Genomic DNA, 24,250 nt, shown 5'->3' with positions numbered 1-24,250 from the left:
TCCCACCCCCACCCCAGAGGCGCGCCCAGACTCCCAAGGATCGCGCGCCTCCCGCCTCGCCCCGCCCCCGCAGCTGCGTGCTACTCTCGCCCCACCTCCGCCCCGCCCCAATGCCCGCCCACAACCACCGACCCTTCGCGCACGCGTGGTAAAACCGAAGCCGGAAAAGTTTTGCGTAGGAACCCTGCCCTATCGCGCCGCGCTGCGGCACAGGCGCGGACCCTTCTTGGCCAGCGCTTCGGTCCCGGCGCGTCTCCGCGGCCTGCCTGCCGAGCGCAGCTGCAGTGCCTGGGCGGGATCTTGGAGCCGGGTGCGAAGGGCGGGAAGTGGGATCCCAGTGGACCGAGTGGCCCAGGAGGGGAGACGGGTACGCTCCTCCCGCAAACCCGCTCCAGACACGTCAGTGTGACCTGCAACTAGAAGAGGGGCGGAATCCCGAAGTCGGAGCTGCGAAAGGAAGAGGGTCCCCGCTGTAGAGCTCCACCTTCAGCCCATTCCACTCGTGCCCTCGCAAATCGGGCCCGAACCCAGAGGAGCTTCGGAGGGTCTCAGGCCTCTCCCCTCCTCAGGCCCAGAAGTCCGAGGAAGCTGAAGCCGGACCTGGGGCTGCTTTGTTCCCCCCGCCCCATGCCCGCCTCCGCCCCTGTCGTTAGTTCAGCGGTGGCTGGCACGTGCCCAGAGAGACATCTGTTACCGTGAGGTGGAGTCACAGGCTTTGGCCCCAGCAGGGAGCGCTGGCCGGACCTCCCCTTCAGGGGGGACACCGGCTCTGCTGCCCTCTTTCCAATGCCCTTCGCCTGGGCGCGACTCAGGATTTTGACGAAGGGGACGTGGGTGGAGGGTGAGGGTTGAAATGCTCAGCCTCAAACTAGAAAGAGAGCGAGAACGGGTTACTTCCAAAGAGAGCGAGAACGTGACTTACAGGGGGATTGCTCGCCCATCATCCCTCGTCCCCCCTCTAGTTGTCAGTTACTGAACCAATAAAGGGACTGCAATCTGTCCCCTGGCACGGCTCCATCGCAGGGTGACAGGCATCCCCTTCTCAGGGCACCCGAGTGCGTCTTTTCCCCGAGCTCGGGGCTGTTGCTTCTGGAGAAGTCTTTCTTGGGGAGCGGTGCTGAGGATTTCCTTTATCTGAAGCCAGGCTCCTGGGGAACTCCACGCTCCCGGGGGGTCGGGACCGCACGCTGATGCAGGCAAGGGAACGAGCCCCCCGCAGCAAGCCAGCTGTCGGGCAGGACGCCGGCCCAGCCCTCGCTGGCGCGGAGCCGGAACCCCCCCCCCCGCCCCCCCCGCCGGGCTGGGCTCGCGCGCAGATGAGGGTGCCCGCGGGGCCCGGACTAACGCCGAGGTCAGGGAGTGCGGCCGAGCCTCGGGAGGGAGGCGCGGCCGGTGGCTCCGGCTGCAGCAGCGGCAGCCGCCCCGCGGGAGCCGGAGAACCCGCGCCGGGAGCTGTGGTTTATTCACTTCTCCGTTTTGCTACTTCTCAACTGCGGCCCCTGAGGGCGCAACGACTCAGGGTCTCCTCCGGCAGCTACACTTCTAGCCGGACCGAGGGCAAGGGTCGGCGGGGACTCTGAGGCTCATCCCCACGTCCGGATGCTCGGTCTCCGAGTCTCCCCACTCTCTGCCGCCAGCACCCCACTCCTCGGCTCGCTGCCCTCCCCACTCCCTTCCGGCCTGCTGGCACGTCCTCGCTCCCTTTTTGTGGCCTAGGCTCCTTTCACCTTCTGCTCCAGCTTGTCGCAATCGCTGTACAAAGGGCCAGGGGCGGGAGTGGGGGGCGGGGGTGGGGGGCGGGCGAGGGGAGCCGGGCCCGAACTGGCTGCCTCTGCGGGGCCACGGCCAATCCGGAGCGCGCACCCCGCCACCCCCCACCCGCGCGCAGGAGAGTCTGGGGCAGCTGCCCGCAGCCGGGCGGAGCCGCGGGCAGAGCGGGGAGCTCGCCGAGGGGACGGCCCCGCTGCCTGCCACCCGCCACCCGCCGGGGGCTCTCCCGCCTCGCCATGCCGCCGTGGGGCGCCGCCCTCGCCCTGCTCCTAGCGGCGCTCGCCCTGCTCGGCCTGCTCGCCCCGCGGCTGCGGCGCGCCGTCGGAGCGAGGACTCTGCGTCGGCCCCGCGGCCGGGACCACGAGGAGGAGGTGGACGGCAGCGGCGCCGCGGCCCAGTTCAGCGACGGGCGTGAGGCGCTGCCCGGCGGCTGCAGGCTCGTCTGTAAGCCGTCGGCGCTGGCCCAATGCCTGCTGAGCGTCTTGCGGCGTTCAGCAGCGCTGGAGCCGCGCCCGCGCTCCTGGCTCTCTGGGCCCCACCTGCAGACCCTCTGCCACTTCGTGCTGCCGGTGGGGCCGGGGCCTGAGCTGGCCCGGGAGTACCTGCAATTGGCGGACGACGGGCTGGTGGCCCTGGACTGGGTCGTGGGCCCGTGCCCCCGGGGCCGGCGGGTCACCAACGCCGGCGGCCTTCCCGCGGTGCTGCTGGTGATCCCCAATGCGTGGGGGCGCCTCACTCGCAACGTGCTCGGCCTCTGCCTGCTCGCCCTGGAGCGCGGCTACTACCCGGTCATCTTCCACCGCCGCGGCCACCACGGCTGCCCGCTGGTCAGCCCCCGGCTGCAGCCTTTCGGGGACCCGTCTGACCTCAAGGAGGCGGTCACTTACATCCGCTTCCGACACCCGGCGGCCCCTCTGTTCGCGGTGAGCGAGGGCTCGGGCTCAGCGCTTCTGCTGTCCTACCTGGGCGAGTGCGGCTCCTCCAGCTATGTGACCGGCGCCGCCTGCATCTCGCCGGTGCTGCGCGGCCGCGAGTGGTTTGAGGCCGGCCTGCCCTGGCCCTACGAGCGCGGCTTTCTACTCCAGCAGAAGATCGCCCTCAGCAGGTGGGTAACGGAGGCCGCAGGCGGACAAGGGGCCACAGAGGCGCTAGGCGGGCCCAAACCCGGCTCTGCCTGGTATTGAGTCAAAGCTTGAACTTCAGCAGAGTTCTCCTCACACACTTTCTGAAGCTGTCCAAACCCTCTAGCCTGGACAGAACCAGGGAACCAGGTTTAAAGCCATAGATGGGCCCGACATCATTATGGTAAAACAGGGACTCCCGGTGTGCGGCCCGTGGCCTCACCTCAGCCCCGGTGCGTCCTAGCAACCTGAGCACCTGCCCCACCTGTAGCCGAGGCAGCAAGTGACCACTTAATTCACACAGCTTGTCAAATCAGCGAAGGGGGCTCTGGAAGCAATTACAAATGATTACGCAGAATGCTTCCTTCTAGTGTCTGAGCCTGGAGGTGCCAGGAGTCAGAAGTTTGGTGTTACGTGATTTTTAACCATTTTTTGGGCTTGACAGATGTTTTGCGCATTCCTAGGTATGTGCTCAGTATTCAATCCCAGAATTTAAAGAGTATGTCAACATAATCTTTTTAAAACCATTTTTAACATTTATTTTTGAAAGAAACAGAGTACGAGGGAGGGAGGGACAGAGAGAGAGAGAGGCAGACACAGAATCCGAATCAGGCTCCAGGCTCTGAGCTGTCAGCACAGAGCCTGAAGCGGGGCTCTGTCCCACGAACTGCAAAATCGTGACCTGACTGGAAGTTGGTGGTTAAACAACAGAGTCACCCAGGTGCCCCAACATAATCTTTAAAAAATATCTCCAAGAGGAGAGCAATCTACCCCCAGGGTGACAGGTGAGACTTTGGCACCGAGAAGGCCAGAGCGATGTTCCCACATCAGATAAGCCCATCTCAGCGTGCACTGTTGCTTCCCCAGGAAATGGCAAAATGAGATCAGACATTATAGCAGAAAGTGTGGTGTGCAGAAAGACCTGGGATGTGTAATCCTTGGGTTCAAGTCCTAGCATTGGGTAGGTGCTCAAAAGTGGTAGCAATTGGGATTTCTCTCTTTCCTTTTTTTTAAACATTAAAAATAGATTTATTATTTAAAAAAATTTTTAACGTTTTTATTTTTGAGAGAGCACGAACAGGGGAGGGGCAAAGAGAGGCGGAGACACAGAATCCAAAGCAGGCTTCAGCCTCTGAGTGGTGAGCACAGAGCCCAGGGTGGGGCTTGAACTCATGAACTGTGAGATCATGACCTGAGTCAAAGTTGGACGCTCAACCCACTGAGCCACCCAGGCGCCCCTAAATAGATTTTTTAAATGTTTATTTATTTTTGAGAGAGGAAGAGAAAAAGCACAAAGGGGGGGAGGGGCAGAGATATGGGGGAGACGGAGGTTCCGAAGCGGGCTCGGGGAGCTGACAGTCGAGAGCCCAGTGCAGGGCTCGAACTCACTGCAGTCAAACGCTTAACCAACTGAGCCACCCAGGCACTCTCTCTTTCTTTCCTTGCCCCGTTTTATTCTGAGAAGGCCAAACCCCGAGTCCCACAATGGCCCGAAGTGCTATCGTGGCAACTCAGAACTTCTGAGCAGTCCTAGGGCAAGGTGTTCATATGGCTTCATTGCCAGTTTCCCTCCCAAATGACCACCACCAGGGCCGACTCTAGGCACCAGCTGGAGGGTAAGGTGAGGAGAGTGGACAGGAACTCCGGGCATTTAGAATCTGCCCTGCCCGCAGACGTTTGGGATTGAAAACTCAGGACAGGAAGCCTCTTTGAATGTTTGCAGGAGACACACATCCAAGTTCAACTGGCTCAGTCTGGACTGAACCACCCAAAGGAGACTGAGCTACCTGTCCTGACCTGCTTGTCAGGGTGCTGGGCTGTCTCCGTGGAGGCGGAAACAGCAAGAATGTCCCTCGTCCCCAGAGCAGCAGCTCTCAGGCTCCCTTGTGGGAGCTTACCCTGTAAAGTAATTATACTTCCAGCCACTTCTGCTGCTGCTCGGCCCTCTCGAGGAATACCTGCACCACTGCTCAAGGTCACACTTGTTCACCATTATCTGGACAGCGTATTAGCCTTTTTTTTTTTTTTTTTTTTTAGTTTATTGATTTTGAGGGGGAGGGGAGAGGCAGAGACAGAATCCTAAGTTCAAGGCAGGGCTTGAACTCACATGAGATCATGACCTGAGCCCAGATCAAGAGTCTAACTCTCAACAGACTGAGCCATCCAGGCGCCCCCAGTAATGATTTTTTTTTAAAGGCTAATACAACCTGAAGTAAAACGTTAATGATGGGGGGAGTCGCCTGCTGGTTTGGATAGTCTGAGCCAGGGAGTTCTGGGAGGGGTTCGGGAGGTGAGAGTTCCAAGCAAGTTCCCTACATGGGGTTAGAAGCTGTGGTCAGGAGGAGAGCTGTGGATCAGTGGCTGTAAAGTCGTTTGCTGCCCCGGTGCTGGGCCGGTAACGCCCAAGTGGCAGGCCTGGTAGGAACTGACACAGGAGAAAGGGAAGAAAATGCACTGCTTGCTGCCCTGAAGAGTGCCAGCCCACATTGCCAGACCTTTCCATTTCCTTCGAGAACGCAAGTAGCTGCCTTTTATGTAAAATCTCCCGGTTTTAGACAATGACGGGGCACCTGGCTTGGTCAGTTGGTAAAGCACGTGACCCTTGATCTTGGGGTTGTAAAGTTCGAGCCCCACAGCGGGGCATGGAGTTTACTTCAAAAATAAAATCTTCAGGGGTGCCTGGCTGGCTTCAGTTGGAAGAGCATGTGAGTCTTGATCTCCGAGTCATGAGTTCAAGCCCCACATGGGGTGTCAGATTACTTTAATAAATAAAACTTTAAAGAAAAAAGTTAATAAGTTAAAATGAAATCTTTAAATGATGACAGTGGAATGGAAGTCTTAAAAACTATTATATGGCCAAAGAACATTTCTGGGGCCAGAATCTGGCCTGTGGGCTGCCCCCTCTCCCCCCAGTCTGTAACTTCTGCTGTCAGTTTGTTTTCTCATTCTTTCCTCTGCTTCCTACCTTCCCCGTTGAACTTCTGGCTGCCAGGTACGCCTCGGCCCTGCAGGACACAGTGGACACCCACAGACTGTTCCGGAGCCGCTCCCTGCGAGAGTTCGAGGAGACCCTCTTCTGCCACACCAAGAGTTTCCCCATCAGCTGGGACACCTACTGGGACCACAACGACCCCCTCCGGGATGTGGACGAGGCCGCCGTGCCCGTGTTGTGCATCTGTAGTGCTGATGACCCCGTGTGTGGGCCCCCAGACCACTTTCTGCCCGCCGAACTCTTTCACAGCAACCCCTACTTCTTCCTCTTGCTCAGTCACCACGGAGGCCACTGTGGCTTCCTGCGCCAGGAGCCCTTGCCAGCCTGGAGCCATGAGTTCATCTTGGAGTACTTCCGGGCCTTGACCGAGTTCTTCCGAACGGAAGAGAGGATGAAGGGGCTGAGCAGGCGCCGAGCTTCGTTCCTAGGGGGCCGCCGTCGCTGGGGAGCCCCGCAGAAGCGGGAGGTCTCTCCCTCTTCCCATCTGGAGGAGATCTTTAGCTGGAAGCGATCGTACACAAGGTGAGGTCTGGCCCAGGAACACCCCCAAGTCCTGCACAGAAGAGCAGGGCTGGGCATGCAAGGGTCCTGAAAAGGTGGCGAGGACTGAAGGCAGCAAGCGGTCCCAGCTCCTGGCCACTGACTCAGCCCCTTCTCTCTTGAACTGGTCCGTGGGCAGAGATGGGACATCAGCAAGCTGGTGCTCCCTTTACCCGGAGAGCACTCCCACGCCAGGCTTTGCTCAACCCCTCCCGGCTCTTCCTGGTCAGCAGCTGGGCTGTCACGGTCACTGTGTCCTGTCGCCGACCTCTTAAGCCAAAGAATAGCACCACTGAAGCGCATGGACTCAGGAGAAAATGCTCTCACTCGAAAGGACTAAAGAGCAAATGGGTTTATGTATGTCATCGGGGAGCTGTGTCCCACATAAATAATCGCTCTGTGACCCTGATTCTCCAGCTGGAGCTACTCACTGCCGTGAGGACAGGATGTTTGTGTCTCACTTAGTCCCACTTCCCTCATTTGGTTCTGTGGTTGTGACTCTCTGCTGACTTCACGCTGCGGCAGCTGTGGAAGCCCCTAGAGCCGCGTGTCTGCGTCAGTGTTGCGTGAGTGTGAGAAAGGCGGCCGAGGCAGTGGGTGCTTGCTGAAGCTGGGGTGGTGAGGTCATGGTATGGAGTGTGTGTGTCTGTGCCTGGAAGACTGAGGTCCTGTCTTTCAGAATGGTCTTGCAAATCTTGGTTGGGCGGATCTGGGGCTTCCAGCAAGGACCTCAAGCCTAGAGAGATCTTAAGGATGATTTTAAGAAAAGGAAGTCCTGGAACGCTTGAGTGGCTCTGTTGGTTGAACGTCCAACTTCGGCTCAGGTCGTGATCTCACAGTTCGTGGGCTCGAGCCCCGCGTCAGGCTCTGTGCTGATGGCTCAGAGCCTGGAGCCTGTTTCGGATTCTGTGTCTGCCTCTCCCCTGCTCACACTCTGTCTCTCTCTGTCTCACTCTCAAAAATAAATAAAGATTTAAAGAAAAAAAAAAAGAGGAAGTCCTCACACACAGAGTCTGCCAGACCATGGTTCAAAGAGCCAGACACTCAGGAACTCTAGCTATTCCCTCCAGTACCATTCTTGGAGATTATTCCAGAAAACCTGAGGCAAGGCCAGTTCTCCCCTGCCACGTGGGCTTTTTCTCTAAGTGGCAAAAAGATACAAACCTTGTATCTTCGGTGTTTTCTGGAAAGTTGCCCTCTTTCCTGACCCTACTACTAGTCTCTTCCTCTCCAGAGCCTGGAGACACACCTGGGACCACAGAAAACACAAGTTCCAAGAGGTTGCCTAGCGCTGACTCAGTGGTTTATCAATATTTCCCATGAGCGTGCTTTTTTCTGGTCAATTTAATCAAAAGGCCATCCGTGTAGACGTAGAAAAAGCTTCTTCCTGGATCTCGCCACTCAGTGACTGGTTTTATGGTGTTTGGTTTTATGAGGAGTAACGCTGAAGACCAGAGTAAAATAAGGCATCATCCAGATTGATCCGCACATACTGGTTTGGATTAGGCCATTAAAAAATGCAGCGGCCCATCTACTTCTATGTGTTGCTAAGAGCTTTGCCCTGAAGTTTTAATTTGTCATCAAGAAAGGAGACACCTGCTTTGACCCGAAGCTTCCATCCTGGCCTCACAAACAGCAAAGCAATTTTAAAGAGCAGAGATGTCTATCAAAAGCCGTGTCCTAAGGCTTGAAATGAGGAATTCCTGGGGCCATACTTTTCGGCTTTGGATGATCTTAGTCCAGGCTGCTGCTTCTAGATCAAATAGGAAGAAACTCTGAACTAGCCAAGAATCTCGCCCAAAGTGCAGACAACAGTCAGCTGTATCTAAGGCACATTACCCTGTCAGGAAAAAATGTCTTCCCTTCTTCCTCATTTCTTGCTCCTCCTCCTCCACATTCCTCGTCTAACATTCTTTCACCATTTTTGAGCAGGAGAAATAATAAGGAACTGAAATCTAAAGGAGCCATTCTGTTGCTGGTTATCAGCCTTGGCATGGGGCTTGCTGAGGAAGAATTACTGACCTCCGGCCACTCCTCTCCCCCAGCCTCTGGTACTGTGGGGATTTCAGTTAATTAGGGTCTCGCAGTCCCACATGCAGGGCTGAGCATCATTCAGAACTGCCTGCAAAATGGGAAGCAGCCCAGTGGTTTTTAAGCCTTCGGTTTGCAGTGCCCCCCCGGGGCTGAGCTCTGGATTGTTTCCGGTATCTGGTATCTGGCCATGGGATTCTGGTTCTTTAAGATAATAGCTTTGGGAGAAATTGTGGTTGGTTTTCTTTTCCTTTATTATAAGAAAGCAAGTTTGTAGGGGTGGGGTGCATGTACCTACATATAAAATTTCCTCTCAGGTGCAGCCCAGGCTTCATTAATTCCCTTTGGCCCGTACCTAAACCCCAAAGTATTTCTCCTCTGTGTCCCTTGTGCTTATAATCTATCTCAGGAAGCTACTTCTTTCTCATCTTCCCATTACTGCTTTTTCAGCTCACTTTGCCAAGAGTGTGCAGCCCCTTTCGGGGCATGTCTAGGTGACCCTGTCCTTCAGTCTAACAGTGAAGGCATCGCCCATATTGGCTCCACTTTGGTTAATAGCTAATTATATGAAAGCAGCTGGAAGAACTCCAGGCACACGATTCTGAGAGAATATGTGATCCTTGAACAAAATACCAAGTTATGAGTTTGAGGAAGGAAAAACCAAACAACAAAACAAAACTAGCCTCAGAGAGGGCATCAGAACAAAAACAAACAAAAACAAAACTAAGACAACCCAAGGAAGTACCTCTGAGTCGGGTTTCTAGGTCTCAAGTCTTACAGGATCCTCTTGGGCCCTCATTCACTTGCTTGCCTTCCTTTTGGTCTCTTCGTTATTTATAAACACCTTCAAATGGTAGGAGAAAACAAAGAAACAAAAAAATTCCCCCAAACGCCATGGCTTAAAGGAGGCGAGACCTCAGATGTAGGTGGAGTCCTCTGTCTCCTCGCATTGGATCAGAATGCCAGGAAGCAAACAGTTGCCTCGAAGGTTGAGCTCTTAGTAGTGAGTTCTGGTCTCTGATACCTAAGACTGTGCTAGCTAGAACTTGATTCTCTTAAAGAATTAGTATTTCGTGTATTTATACATAGGTTTCTAGGGAGGCTTGGCCAGAGACTACGGTATGAAAAACAAAGCACCAAATCCTCACTTTGAGGCGATATCATCTCTGTTTTGGGTGAAGGTATCCTTTCTAAGACGTGAGTACTGTTAGAAAAAAGTCGACACAGGAAATAGCATTTTGGCTTTATATATAACCTCAAAATTACCCCAGACTCAGAATCTCCTCTGTACTTACTTTCCACCCAGACCACAAGAGCCTTTGTCAGCCACCCTGAGCAATACCACGGTATCTTCCTTTAGAATGAACTTCAGCATGCATTCCTCTCCCTACTTAAATAAGCAGACACAATTGGCCACTTTGGTAGGACTTCGTAACAATGCCAATGAGTATTTGTGATTCTATAGCCAAGCCACAATGAATGGCATCAGAAATCTTCCCTACTTATTAGAGTTTGTGAGACAAGATTGACAAGTTATACATAGGGAGTGCCTGGAGACGGAATGAGCGCCTCAGGAAGTAGCAAGTCCCGTGTCACTGGTGGGACATGCAAGCTGGACTGCCATTTGGCACACATCAAGGATGGGACATGTACTGAGAGATAAGGGGGGGCCTACGTTAGTTTTCTTTTTTTTTAAATGTTTGTTTTGAGAGAGAGACAACATAAGCAGGGGAGGGGCAGAGAATCCCAAGCAGGCTCTGTGCTCACATTTCCCTTGCAGTAGAATATGTGAGATTTCACAAACCGTGAGATCATGGAGCCGAAATCAAGAGTTGGATGCTTAACTGACTGAGCCACTCAGGTGCCCTGTTTTTTTTTTTTTTTTTTTTTTAAGTAAACTCTACAACCAATATGGGGCTTGAACTCACAGTCCCAAGAGCAAGAGTAACGGGCTCTACTGACTGTGCCCCAAGCCAGCCTGGTGCCCCAAGGGTGGCCTAAAGTCTCTTCTCATCTGAGAGTTAGTGAATTGAAATAATGCTAATGAGCTCGGTGGGTTGTAAAGACTTTTGGTTGGTTGGAATCAAGATCACAGACCTGATCCAGAATCTGGGAGTTGGAAGACGACATAAAGATCTTAATGGAAATAACCTTGCCAAGGGGCACCTGGCTGGCTCTGTTGGTGGAGCATGTGACTCTTGATCTCAGGGTTGTGAGTTCGAGCCCCATGTTGAGTGTAAAGATTACTTATAAATAAAATCTTAAGAAAATAATAACCTTGCCAAAGTGACCAGAGGATGTTTTTCAGATACCCAATAATTTTGCTCTAAAGTATCCAGGAAGCACTAAGAGTTTGAAAGAAAAGTGGAGTTTCATTAAAACAATCAAAAGACACTAACACATCAAAAATAAATGTCTCTAGCCCCTGTGCCTCCAGCTTTCCTGTGTTATGAGGTAATACACTAGTACTTATCACCAGTGCTGTTGAACAGAAACTTCTCTCCAACTTGTTTGCCTCTGAATAATAAATTCAGAGTCTCCCTGCAACAATGGAATGTCATTATTTTTTATATCTCCAGAAACAAAGGCTCTGTTTGTCTTCTGAAGTCCTATGTGTACTGAGCCATGCCTGCTTACCGACCTGCAGAGTTAACAGAGCCTTGCTGCACATTCTCTCTTCGTTGGCTGTTGCCTCACTTCTGTCCATCCAGCTTGTGTTCCCAGACACTATCCAGTGGCAGCTCTGTTTAATCAAAAACCAGGCCTCCTGCTCTGGGCTAATAATTTCCCAGCAAGCTCAAAATCCCCTGATCATCAATGGTACCTACATAGACATATTTTCCAGTGAGCGATTAGTAACTTGGGTGTTGAACAGAGTACTGAGGAAGTAGCCTGGAGATATGGGTTCTATTTTCTACTTTATCCGTGACTCGTAGGACTTCGGGAAAGTTATTTTACGAGTTGTTCCATATGAAAAGATTGAGACTGTAAATAGGCCTTAATTCAGAAGGTCTGTTGGGATATAGTAAAACAATAAAAGTAGGTAGGTCCTAGGGGCGCCTGGGTGGCTCAGTCGGTTAAGCGTCCGACTTCAGCTCAGGCCATGATCTCATGGTTCGTGGGTTCGAGCCCTGAGTCGGACTCTGTGCTGGCAGCTCAGAGCCTGGAGCCTGCTTCAGATTCTGTGTCTCCCTCTCTCTCTGACCCTCCCCTGCTCATGCTGTCTCTCTCTCAGAAATAAATAAAACATTAAAAAAAATTTTTTTTTTCAAGTAGGTAGGTCCCCTTCTCTGAGTCTACTTAGTCTGTCAACCAGAGCTCAAAGACCTCTAGGATGAGGTGGCATCTGCCTTCAGATCGGATTCTCCAGTTCTTACGAGGCCAAGAAGTTCCAGTTATTAATTCTATGGCAAAGCTGGGAAGGGCCTATATGAGCTGGGTCCTGGGCTGCTCAGTTGAGGACAAACTCTCCCTGCCCCCTGCCCAAACACAAGTGCACACACACTCTGATAACCATGTTATAGCTAATAGGTTGCACACTAACTCATTTGTTCCAGCTCCAAGCTATCTGTTTTCTTAGTTCTTATAAAGGATGGTCAGAAAAGACGTGGCTTTAAGATCTCACCATTATTAGTTATGGGGCTAAAGCCCAGACCTCAAATCAATCAGGCCGTACTTTGCCTTTTCCAGTCTATCACTGGCTGAGATGACAGTAAATAATGCCCATTTTAGACTTCATAAAGCATGGTAACAAAAGGGGAAAGAGTCTGTCTTCGGAGCTGCTCTAGTACACAGCTCTGTGGGGGAAACCACACACATTAATCTATAAATGGCACCCATAAGGTTTACTGCATAGCCTGCAGAGCCTCAACACCCTCAACGACTCTTGTCTTCCTCTGCCATTAAGAACAAGTATCTGCAGATATAGTAGCAATTAAAGTCACTAACTGGCCACGGCACATGCAGAAAACCCCATTCTGCAGCTGGCATCTCTGGGATGCAAGTGATAGCCCTAGCTTATCGCCACTGTGGCTGAGAGCTAGCCAAACTCTACGGTAAATGTCTATTTATGTTCAAAATTCTTTTACACTCAGGTAGGATAGGTTTTGACTGTTGAAGCATAGCTCAGAGCATAACTCAAGAGCATCTTTGATGTGTTCAGACAATGACAAATTAGGCATTTGCTTTGGGTTGACAACAGAGGATATATAAGCTGCAAGTTTACACAGCTCTCCTTCCACAGTTTGAAGAGCTAAAATGTGGGGAGAATGCAGAAAGAAATCTTTTTTTTTAAATGTTTTTAAATGTTTATTTTTGAGAGAGAGGATGGGAGTTGGGAAGGGTCAGAGAGAGGGAGCCACAGAAACTGAATCAGGCTCTAGGCTCTGAACTGTCAGCACAGAGCTCAATGTGGGGCTTGAACTCACCGACTGTGAGATCATGACCTGAGCTGAAGTTGGACGTTTAACCCACTGAGCCATCCAGGCGCCCTAGAAATCTCGTTTCTTAAGCATTTTTTGAGTTCCTCCAAATTCAAGGTAGGAGGTTAGAAATGTTGGCCATAGGAGATCTAGGATCTAATCGTCGCTCTCCCACATAATTACACTATATAAAATGTTAATATTGAAATAGCTAAGTGTCAACATACTAGGAGTTAAAAATCTGTGTTAAGAAGTTAAAAGTGGGGCACCTGGGTGGCTCAGTTAGTTAAGCATCCGACTTTGGCTCAGGTCATGATCTCACAGTTTGTGGGTTCAAGCCCTACATCGGGCTCTGTGCTGACAGCTCGGACCCTGGAGCCTGCTTTGGATTCTGTGTCTCCCTCTCTCTCTGCCCCTCCTCTGCTCATGCTCGGTCTCTCTGTCCAAAAACCAAAACAACAACATGTTAAAAGTGCTTTTTCAGACACTATTCTCTTCAATAAAGTAGGTAATAATTACACTTTTAAAAATGACACTTACAGGGCACCTGGGTGGCTCAGTTGATTGAGCGTCCGACTTTGGCTCAGGTCATGATCTCGCACTCTGTGAGTTCAAGCCCCACATCAGGCTCTATGCCGACAGCTTGGAGCCTGGAGCCTACTTCCGATTCTGTGTCTCCCTCTCTCTCTGCCCCTCCCCTGCTCACACTATCTCAAAAATAAATAAACGTTAAGAATTAAAAAAAATTTTTTTAATGACACTTAAAAGCTTCTAATTAGGGTGCCTGGGTGGCTCAGTGGGTTAAGTGACTGATTCTTGGTTTCAGCTCAGGTCATGATCTCACAGTTTGTGGGTTCAAGCCCTGTGTCAGGCTCTGCACGGTCAGCTCAGAACCTGCTTGGGAGTCTCTCTCTTTCCTTCTCTCTGCACCTCCCCTGCTCATTCACTCTCTCAAAGTAAACAAGCCTTTAAAAAAAGTTATCTAATTAACATGAAACTCCCTCTTCCCAAATTAGCCTCTGACAAAAATAGTCACGTTAACAGCGCAACAGGGCTAGATTAGAAATTTTCCCCATATAGAGGCAGAAAATATGATTTTCAAATCAGGGAAGGTAAAACCACCCACATGAAACCACCATTTGAAGTTCTGTACAAGGTCCAAGAACTGCATACACTCGTGTCTGTGTGTGTGGGAGGAGTTGCAGTTACACAGACTGTAACCCGGGTCTACATAAAACCAAAGAACCTGCATCAAACCATTAAAACCTAAATGAGAACCACCTCACACCCACAACACAATCGCCCACTTCATTCTCTGGGCAAAGAGAATTTGAGGCCATTTGATTAAGAGGGTTTACCTCTGTATCAGAGTTCACTCTTCCCTGTATCTTACACATTTTTTGTAATAACCCCAACATCCAGCACAGTGCCTGAGATTAATAGTCACTTAACTGAAATATACTTTATCTTTGGAAATAAAATTACCTTAAAAAACTAAGCAGACACTCTGTGTACTAAAATTACTTTATTACAGTTGATTTTTTTTAAACATTTCCTTTGCTATGATACAAAGGATACTTACAAACAAAATATTACATATGACCTTGTTTTCGCTCTTATGTTCTGACAACTTGGTAACAGCTTTAAATGCACAATCTATACAATTAATACAGGTTATATATGAACTATAAGGTATGTTGAACCAGAAGAATACTGACAATATACTGTACAATAAGCCTTACCAGTTAGTGCTGCGGACCATTTCTACCAAAAGGAAAATGCACATCTGTACAGTCACCTTTACCAGCTGGTGCTGACAGTGAGGGAGAGGCTTCTTCCCCATTGCAACCCTTGATAAGCCTCCACTGTGGGCATCTGTTTGGTCCGAAAATTGAGAGGACTGTGTATATTTAAAAGTAGTCATCGGTAAAGTGGCAGAACACCACTTTCAACATGATAATCTCTCACCAAAAAAATCAGTCCTAGTTTTAAAAGACCACAAGTCCTTTGTCTACCGTGAAAACCCTACAGGCTCAAGGGCTTTGGGAGATGAGAAGATGAAGGCTGCCAAAAAACGAGGCAAGAAACCAAGCCAAAATCTAGGTCTTGCAAAATCATCATTTTCCCCTTCACCAAAGGGAAGTAGAAATGTACAAATTCATTGATGAACCTCAATGATAACGTATCAGTTAGCTGATAACCCTCATTTTATCTGGACTCCTGACTTGTGGGAATAACTGAAAGAGATCGTGAATAATATATACCACTTTTAGAAAAGAACTTCTTGCTTAGTTAACATATTCCTTTTAGCCACCAAAGCTGGTCCTGGGCTATTACAGGTGTGCATTCATCTCTCAATGGTCTACTCAGAAATGATAAGGTTACAGCTTTTTTTCTTTTCTTTTTTCTTTTTTAAATAAAAAAGCAATTGACTGAAGCATTTTTCTTTTTTTTTTTAGGTAAATAGCAAAAATAAAAATAAAAACCAATCCTGGCATTTGCACAAATGATGCAAATGGAGCGACGTGGCCTGTAAGGTAAGGGGTTAGTAGAAAGGAAGAGAGAAGTGAAGAAAATTCAGAGAAAACGATGTATTAACTTTTCTTCTTAAAAATTTCTACAATACATGTGCAAAAAAATCATGCTGGTTGAGGAAAACAAAGGGAAATGAGTATATAAAACTAAAAACATAAATAATATGTTTGGATGACTGGTGAAAGCAGAAACCAACCTGGGTTACAAAAAGGATTATACATTCAAGATGCTCTTAAACCCAGTGGGATAACTTATGTTAAAACTGTGTTAATAGTTACGTTAAAAATCTCAAGTTTGTTTTTAAATCTTCACAATACAAGCAAAGCTGTTTTAAAATATACACTATACATATTTCTCAAAGTCTCTCCAACCTCATTAATGCGCATTAGGCTATCTTTTTCATATACTAAAACAAGGGGGTTCTGAAAGCTAGGTTGCTCAGAGTAACCCATCCATTATTTAAATGTTTGTCTTAAGTTTTAAATGGGTTAAAAATTTTAGCAGACTTACATAAATAGGATTTAGCAACACAAGTGTTAATTTAAAAAACTCTAAAGCATTTACAAATTATCTGGTTGGAACAGTGTGGGAAAGGTATGTGCACTATTACTTTAAAATGTTATTTACATCAGACCACTGCTTTTGTAAAAATTTCTGTAAAAGATAAAAAACAAAACCCAATAAATTTGGAGAATTAACCTATTCTAACCTAGCACAGAAGGATCAAAAAAGGAAAGGTAAAACACGAACAAAATCATCTTCTAGTAGAAACCCCACATGTCCTCTCCACTTGGATTTTGCCCTATGAAACCACCTGCAACTCCTAATAGGCTCGTATATCAAGTGTCAAGATAATGTGGTAAAATATCTTGTCAGATACATTACTGGCCTCAAGTGGACTTTAAAAAAAATTCTTCCACCTTGCTGTCTCTGGCTTGGATTATTTTTGGACACATACATGTAATTAATTGGAGGGGCACTCTAAGTAGGCACAATTCCCATTTAATGTGGAAGAAAAAGTGTAACATATAAAATGTTGGGGAGAAGGGGTGGTGGTTTCTTTGATATTATGAAATGCAAGGAAGCACATTTGGAATGGGCACCAAAAACGAGCTATCTGGCAACACACCAGGGGCAGCCAACATCTTAATAAACTAAATATAGTTGTCTATGACGAAAACGGGGGTTAAAAGGGTCCAGGACACCCCTCCCCCACTATTTGATATGTGCCAAATAGTCACATGGACCAGCCAGAATCTGAAAACATTAAGCAGGTACATCTTTTTAAATCACATAATTCACTCCATGACCATGTGCAACTTATAGTAACAATAATGTTCATGCTGAGGCAATGTACTTGAGGGCTCAGAAAAAGCAAAATGTGCCACTGAGAGAAACCTGTTCCCATACAACTGGTCTTCATGCTTTCACGTGGCCCTGATACACCTTTGAAGCTAAGCCAAGCCATGCAAAAGCAAAGAGTACACACTTTTCATTAACATTGGTATCTCATTCTTCTAAACTCCACTGACCTCAGAGTTGCCACTGAAACATAGGAGTACTGAATGTATACAAATGACGGTTCACGGATTTTTTAAAATGCATTTCCCTCGTCTATGTTTACCAGCCTGTAATACCTTAGGCTACAAGGCATTTCAGAGAAAGGTTTAGTGGGGATGACGAAGGAACATATGCAATTCTGGAAATAGGAACAATGCTCCAGAAATGGGATCAACGTGCCAGCAATTAGCATAGTTCACTTCATCTGAAAATTCAGCTAGAGCCCAATAAACAGTTCCAAGACATAATGTTATCACCCGCATAACTCACATAAACATGAAAACTCTTGCACTTTATAGACAAAACACACATCTGTAAACATGGCCACTGGGGGAGGGAGGCTCCCTACCTCATTCATGATCGAAAACATGTAATCATTATATTAAATAAAATGACTTTGCTTCAAAAGATGTAAAACCTGACCAACGAATAAGCTTCACTTTCTCCTGTTCAACAACATTTAAGCATTAATTCTAAAAATGTCACCTAGGATGGTTTCAGGATTAGACGCTAAGACCGCAACTGGCAATGACAGCAACTCCTCTCTAGCTGGCACAGACTTATAAACTTTAGTACAAAAACAAAAAAATACAGAAACTAGGTCAATTTGTTAGCTACATATTTACAGATAATTACATGATTTTTTCACTCATAATTGCTAAAAACTATGAGCGAAAAGGAAACTGTGCAGGCTGAATTACCCGTACTTTGGGGGGGCTCCTTGGGCATTAAGACACCCTTTTCATTCATTCAGAAATCTCATCTCTCCACTTTTTCATGGCAAACTACCTACAGACGTCCAGGCTGGTATATCCAGTGGGCATCCTGTTTCAGAGAGGATTCACTTTTTTTCTATATTAAAGAAGAATCTCTTGTATATTTAAAATAAAAAAACAAATCCGACACAGACACATACATACACATACAAAAAAAATCTCTCCGTAACTTCAAAAAGCTAGGATTGCTGGGAAACAGTTAACAGTGATGGTGACATAGTAAATGGCTCCCCAATTTTAATTCTCTGCCTTTATTTTCTTTAAAGGATATCTATTTTTGGGTGGGTGGGAGGGAAGTGCAAGTTTAAGAAACCCACAAGAGGCAGGTAAGGTGCATACTAATTTATATTTCTTATAATCTGAAGACTGTCATTAGGCCAAACGGGTTCTCTTCCTTTGTGTGAATGAATTTTTGGAAATCTGAATATAAACGAGGGAAAAATTAGTCAACATGACCTTAAAGGGGGCTACCAAAATTCAGTAGAAAAATATAAACGCACAATAACGGAAGAGTTCTCAGCTTCACTTTCTTTTTCTAGACAGTGTTTAAATAAAACTTACTTCCTTACAAATTAATAGTCACTTCCAATGCAGACCTATTGTGGTGATTTCGTAAAAGTGCAGACAACATAACCACACACACAGCAAGATAGACTTCAATCAGTAGTCCTTGCATACAAGAGGCAAGTCTGCTAAGTGTACAGCACAGCCTTCATCCTTTAAGGAATTGGAGGATGGGAAATTTCCAGTTCTCAACTTAAGAGCAGGTGAGTGCCTTCTCAAAGGCAATGCTACAACCTCGGGGGCACTACCGTGTTAGGTTGAGGGAAAACAAGAGAGAATCTCTCTTTAATAACGACCTGTATTTTGGTAAGCAGCTCAAAGATGACAGCCCAAGTTCTGGCTTTGTTCCTTAGAGAAGGTAGTTTTCTATCTAAGAAACAAGAATCTCTTCTTCCACCATTATAGATTTCACACTTTACACCTTAAATATATTATTTTCTGACTTGAATACACACTACACACTTCACATTGTGAGCATGGGACAGAATGGAGGACCATATAAACCTCCCAGGAAAGGGATGCTGTATCGGGCCAAATCTGTGCTTGAATAGTAGTGGCTCAGAAGGGCTGGAAGGTGCACAAAGAACTTAACTATTCGCAAGCAAGAAGAGGCAGCTCAAGGGAGAAAGCCCCACACCAATACCATATCCTTCTCTCCCAGTGGCCATTTCCTGTTGATCTCATGGTTTAGGAGAACCTTAGATGCTTTAACAGTAATTCCTTTCTTGGCTGTTTTGGTCCTCAGCAAAATGTGTAAGTATTAGTATCAATGGAGTAAAAAAAGAGTAAGAGGATCAATGGCATCACTATTAAGAAATACACCGAGATCATGCACATGGAGACTGTGTGACTTACTGGTTTTTCATCATCTTGGCAGAGGAATCACCACCAGTGTTTGTAATTTCCACGGTTCATTTCTCTCTGTACCACTTATCATTTATTGCATCACAACACAAACTCAGAGACACTAACTGGCTCCTCCCCCGGCATTATTTTACTGCATTGCAACTTATGGTTCCACATTTACTTAACTTTCTTTCCACCCACACAAGTGCTAAGAAGGGAGTAAAAAAGAAAAGACTGCATCTAATGACCACCTTCTCATAAATATCAACCCAGAATACTCATTCTTAAGAAACACATGCATTCTTGCCTTAACTGAGGACTGAAATAACAAAATAACATAACCTTAAGCACCCTGATGGAAATGTACAGTATGAGTTACATCCATCTATCTATACACACATATAGACACTCATATGTATATACAATATATACATACAAATGATAATAGCTATACCAAAATGTGCATATTTAACACAGTTTTAAAAAGCCAGTAGATCATGGTATAATACAATTTATTTCCACTAGTGAATGGCACAAATGGAGAAATGCAAAGGAGGTGTTTCAAGTACAATAGTTATTTTTCACAGGTGAAAATAAACAGTATTATTCCAGTGTCCAACACAATGTGTTCTATAAAAGTTTAAAATGCCAGACATTTAGTACTTAAAGAAGTAGAAAGTTACTAGTCAGCCTTACGGTCTGAAAAAGATACTCACAGAGTTTTCGATTTTGGGATGGGGGGTTGGAAAAATAGGAAGGAGTGTCAAGGACAGTTTTAGTGTACTGAATGGTCTTGATGTCTAGGCAGCTGAAGATGATAATGACTTTACTAAAAAGTTCAATTTACCAATAAACCCTTGGCCTTGGGTACCAAGCATATTATACCTGTGGGGGTGGTTCAAATGCAGGACTCTTTAACTCTAGGCATAGAAAGGACTAAAAGAACTGACAGCTCTAAATAAAAACAATATAAACACATTTTCCGGCTAACATTATCTATATCATGAAAATACTTTCAGATACTATAATTTGGGGTTAGAGCTAACTTTAATAAGAGGAGAAAAAGTATGTGCAAAAGGAAGGGAACCCAATTAGGGAATAGTATATTTCAAGGTATGAGGTTTTGCATTTTTAAAATGCTAACTTAAAAAAAGGGAGAGACAGTGAACACAAGAAACTTTTTACTGCCAAGCTCTGGATACCAGATATAGCATTTACAACTTTCTGATATGCTGGACAAATTTCCCATACTTTTTATTTTCTTAAATACATATATACCGAGTGAACACCAACACTGGGGAGGAGGTAGTATTAATTTGATCAGATGTTGACATTTGTACACTGACTCAGAAAGTGCCTGCTTCTTTCTTTAGGATCTCTCAAAACCTTTCAAATTTTCCTGCTATAACCTTTACTCTCCGATGATTCCTATCATGTATGAGATTCCTCAGAAGTCAGATCTTACAAACACACACAAACCAATTAAGTGGAATTATTTTTGCAAACTATAAATATTTTAATTAAAATTAACTTAATGGAATAATTCAGGTATAGTCATGACCTAAATGTAAAACTGGTTGTCATGCAATTCAATCAGATAGATACAAAGCCCTACTGGATAGACATGCGGAGTCAGTATTCAATCACGACTTTACAAGCATATATGAACTCAGTAACTCGATTTGACTAATTTAAGTCCACAAGTAGACTCTAGCATGTATCATTGGTAGTATTTTGGATTTTGAAGAGTTTCGTATGCAAAACTGATCTGCTTCCATATTCCACCCCCTCCAGTAGTACAGATGGGTCAGAATGAATAATAGTTTTTTGAAAGATATCAAATTCCATTACATTTTTGGACCCTTAACTATTTCTAAAGAGCTCTCATATCATTTTTCTCCAAAGAGGTATATGTCTCAATTTGTTTGAAATACTGTAATATTTTAATGTAGAAAAGAGAGACTAAGAAAATTAGAAGCCCCTTTCATTAGATAGGACAAGTGCGTGTTATGTTCACCTAATAACTGGTCATCGTGAGCCTGGCCAAAAGGATAATATATTGCAGTGTTACCTGAAACACTGCCTAAACTGAGTGTGAATTCTACTGTTATCTTGGTTTTAAAAAGATTTACATTAAAATATTAATTTTTCTTCCAGTTACCTTTAAACAAATGCCAGAAACTCCTAAAGGGGAGGCTTCATGGAGATTGGGCTGACATACCTGAGGAAGACGTAAATTTGGTTGAGAAAACCAAGATTTCAACTGTTATATAGATAGATTACTGTCTGGTCATCACTCAGGTCTAGGTGTCATTGAGCGGCACTTAGAGAATTCTAACTTGGAGCCCTCTGAACACATGAAAAGCAGGACCCAGAGTTAGCAGCAAGGGTTCTTCAAGACAACTGGGGAGGGGGGGGGCAGGACAATACCTTGTAAGAAACTCTGATCTGTCACGGGGAAGGATGTTTTTTTTTTTCTCCTTCAAGTCATACTCATAGCTCCTTACCCACCTTCAACTCAATTTCCACACTGGGTGTGGAATGCCAAAGAACATCTGACTTTTAGCATTGGGTTGATCCTTCATTGCAAAACATAAAACAAAATAAAATATGCCCCTCTCTAGGGAAAAAAAAAGTTAGCTTTCATTTAGAGATTCCCTGACCACTATAACTTACTTTACCTTTTTTTTTCTTTTTTAGTTTGCCAAACTTGATAGTTCCTTTTCAGTAGTAGTTTAGCACTGAGGCTAGAGACTTCTGGAAGTGGTGTTTCCTATTGTGTGATGTTAACATGATGCCAAATGGTCACTAAGTCTCAAGGAACTAGAAGTTTTTAAGTATTGCAGCAACAAAAACAGCCCAAAAAAAAAGGGGGGGGGACCTGCACATGCAGCAAAATCTACAGTGGTGATGAGGAAAAAGTCAGCAGCTGGTAAAGTCATTGGCTCAGTGACTCCTGGTTCACTATGGCAACTAAACATTTAAATAATTGGCTAGTCTACTTGTAAACAGGAAATCCCATAAGCCAAAAGGGGGAGGATAATCAAATTATGTCTATGTAGTGTGATGAGAATTCCAATGGATGGCAGTTTGCAAATATGGCATCATTCAAATACCTCTGGCATTTGATTTGTAATTGGCTATATGTCTGTTTTTGTACAAAGTAAAACTACTGTTTGGGGTCTTGGGGGTTACAGAGCTTAGCTAGGATGAGATATCACAGTAAAAGCAACAAAATATTAGGACATATAGGCTTCATCTCCTCACTGCTGCTGAACATTCCCAGCACATGAACTTTCAGGGGCCTCTCTTCCCCTCCAGTCTCCCCTTTGAAGGCTCACGGGTTTGTTGATGCAATTCCCACACAACTTGTGATCTTCTGAAGCACCTCCAACTCACCATGCCACAAAGAAGGCACAATTGAACGGACAAAACAAAAACAAAAACTGATAAACCTATGCAGCATTCAGAAAAAGAACTCAGTTGTTTTCTACTCTCTGAAAAAGTCAATGCAACCCTTTAGTGTTTGTGGATTTCCACTTTTTTACTCCAAATGAGGCTGAGAAGTCAGACCAATTTAATAAAGAAAATACACTGGTGAGGGGATACAGGTGTGTTTCCATAATCACTTGGTTCAGAATATGCTGTCTGCCTGCTGTGAGTAGCTCATAAGAATTTGGGGTGTGGGGAAGGCTTTAGATCTTTTCACAAATTTTCTTAGAATACAGTTGCCCTAAAGTGATGACTCACACCACTATGCTGCATTCTATTTTTGCAGTGTTCAAAAAAAACCCCCAATCTAGCCGATTTCTTTTTACATACACACAATTCCCCCTTTCAAAATTTTTCCAAAAGTTAAAGAACAAAACAAAACCCGGCAGCCAAATACTATGACATCCCAATTAGTAAACACAAAACAGAATGCTTTACAAAAATGAATAAAATATACCATATGCACTCAGCGTCCACACTGTAGTACCCAAGTGAGGAGGCTGCTGTGATGATGTCTGTAGGCAGTTTCTTTTGGCAGACAGCTCCAGCGGAATTGCCACTCTCAATTATTAAGTTATGTATAAGACATGTGTGACCCATTGGATATTTGTGAAGTGACACTCGTGCTTCTGCTCATGCCCTGCTCTGTCCGTCCCCCAGAAGCTGTCCGCCTCAGAGCCTGAGGGCTATTGCGGACTCCCATACTGCTACCTCGGGGTACCCCTTGCATTGGCCCTGAAGGGTGACCCCATGGCTGGGGTCCACCTTGCATTGGATGGCCCCAAGCTTGCGGTGGGCCACCCATGGGATGACCCCAGTGAGGTCCTGGACCCCCAGTAGGATTGTGAGACCAACCAGAAGCTCCCGGGTAGCTGTGGCTAAATGCCTCAGGGGAAAGATTGGAAAGGACCATGTTACTAAAACCTAGTCTCATGCTTTCAGAGTCAAAAGCTTCAATTTCTCTGGCTTGGCGCTCCAACAGGCTTCTTATTCGTTCTGTGCGTTCATTCTGCAAAGCCAACATCTCTTCTTCAATCTGTTTGGGGTTAGGGGAGGGAAGCAAAAATAAAGGCGATTTATTTATTTATTAATTTTTTATTTTTTTTAAAAATGTTTTATTTATTTCTGAGAGAGAGAAACAGCATGAACAGGGAAGGGTCTGTGAGAGAGGGAGGCACAGAATCTGAAGCAGGCTCCAGGCTCTGAGCTAGCTGTCAGCACAGAGCCCGACACGGGGCTGGAACCCACGAACTGTGAGATCATGACCTGAGCCGAAGTTGGATGCTCAACCGACTGAGCCACCCAGGAGCCCCGAAAGGCAATTTATTTTTAAAAGTCTATAAATTAAGGAAACAATAATTACTCAGCTTTGAAGTGAATCATAAAATAGTTCACTCTATTTTATGGATGTACATTTAAAGTTGACCTTTTTTTTTTTTTAAATTGAGAGAAAGCACAAGCAAGCATGTGAGTGGGGGAGGGGCAGAGAGAGAGAGGGAGAAAGAGAATCCCAAGCAGGCTCCACTCTGTCAGCACAGAGCCCAATGCAGGGCTTGATCTCATGAAGGGTGAGATCATGACCTGAGCTGAAACCAAGAGTTG

General features: G+C 46.3%; 2 protein-coding genes across 3 annotated transcripts in view; one reads left to right on the top strand and one right to left on the bottom strand.

Annotated features, from left to right (window-relative positions):
* The first annotated feature begins 1,951 nt into the window (after nucleotides 1-1,951).
* ABHD15 (abhydrolase domain containing 15) lies at nucleotides 1,952-7,247 on the top strand. Its single transcript, XM_039251919.1, has 2 exons — nucleotides 1,952-2,875; nucleotides 5,884-7,247. Exons 1-2 carry the CDS (start codon nucleotides 2,007-2,009, stop codon nucleotides 6,407-6,409), a joined length of 1,395 nt encoding a protein of 464 aa, XP_039107850.1. The 5' UTR covers nucleotides 1,952-2,006; the 3' UTR covers nucleotides 6,410-7,247.
* A 9,111-nt stretch (nucleotides 7,248-16,358) lies between these two features.
* TAOK1 (TAO kinase 1) overlaps nucleotides 16,359-24,250 on the bottom strand; it is a 155,013-nt gene continuing 147,121 nt past the window's right edge. For both annotated transcript variants that reach the window (XM_039251701.1, XM_039251710.1), the window contains one exon: nucleotides 16,359-23,684. In XM_039251701.1, the coding sequence (XP_039107632.1) occupies nucleotides 23,223-23,684 (462 nt within the window). In that variant the 3' untranslated portion in view covers nucleotides 16,359-23,222. The remainder of the gene's footprint in view (nucleotides 23,685-24,250) is intronic.

Source organism: Hyaena hyaena, unplaced genomic scaffold, assembly GCF_003009895.1.
Source record: "Hyaena hyaena isolate Hyena2069 unplaced genomic scaffold, ASM300989v1 scaffold_10, whole genome shotgun sequence".
Lineage (NCBI taxonomy): Eukaryota > Metazoa > Chordata > Mammalia > Carnivora > Hyaenidae > Hyaena > Hyaena hyaena.
Note: the sequence above shows the minus strand (reverse complement) of the source record. Positions and strands in the feature narration are given on the sequence as shown.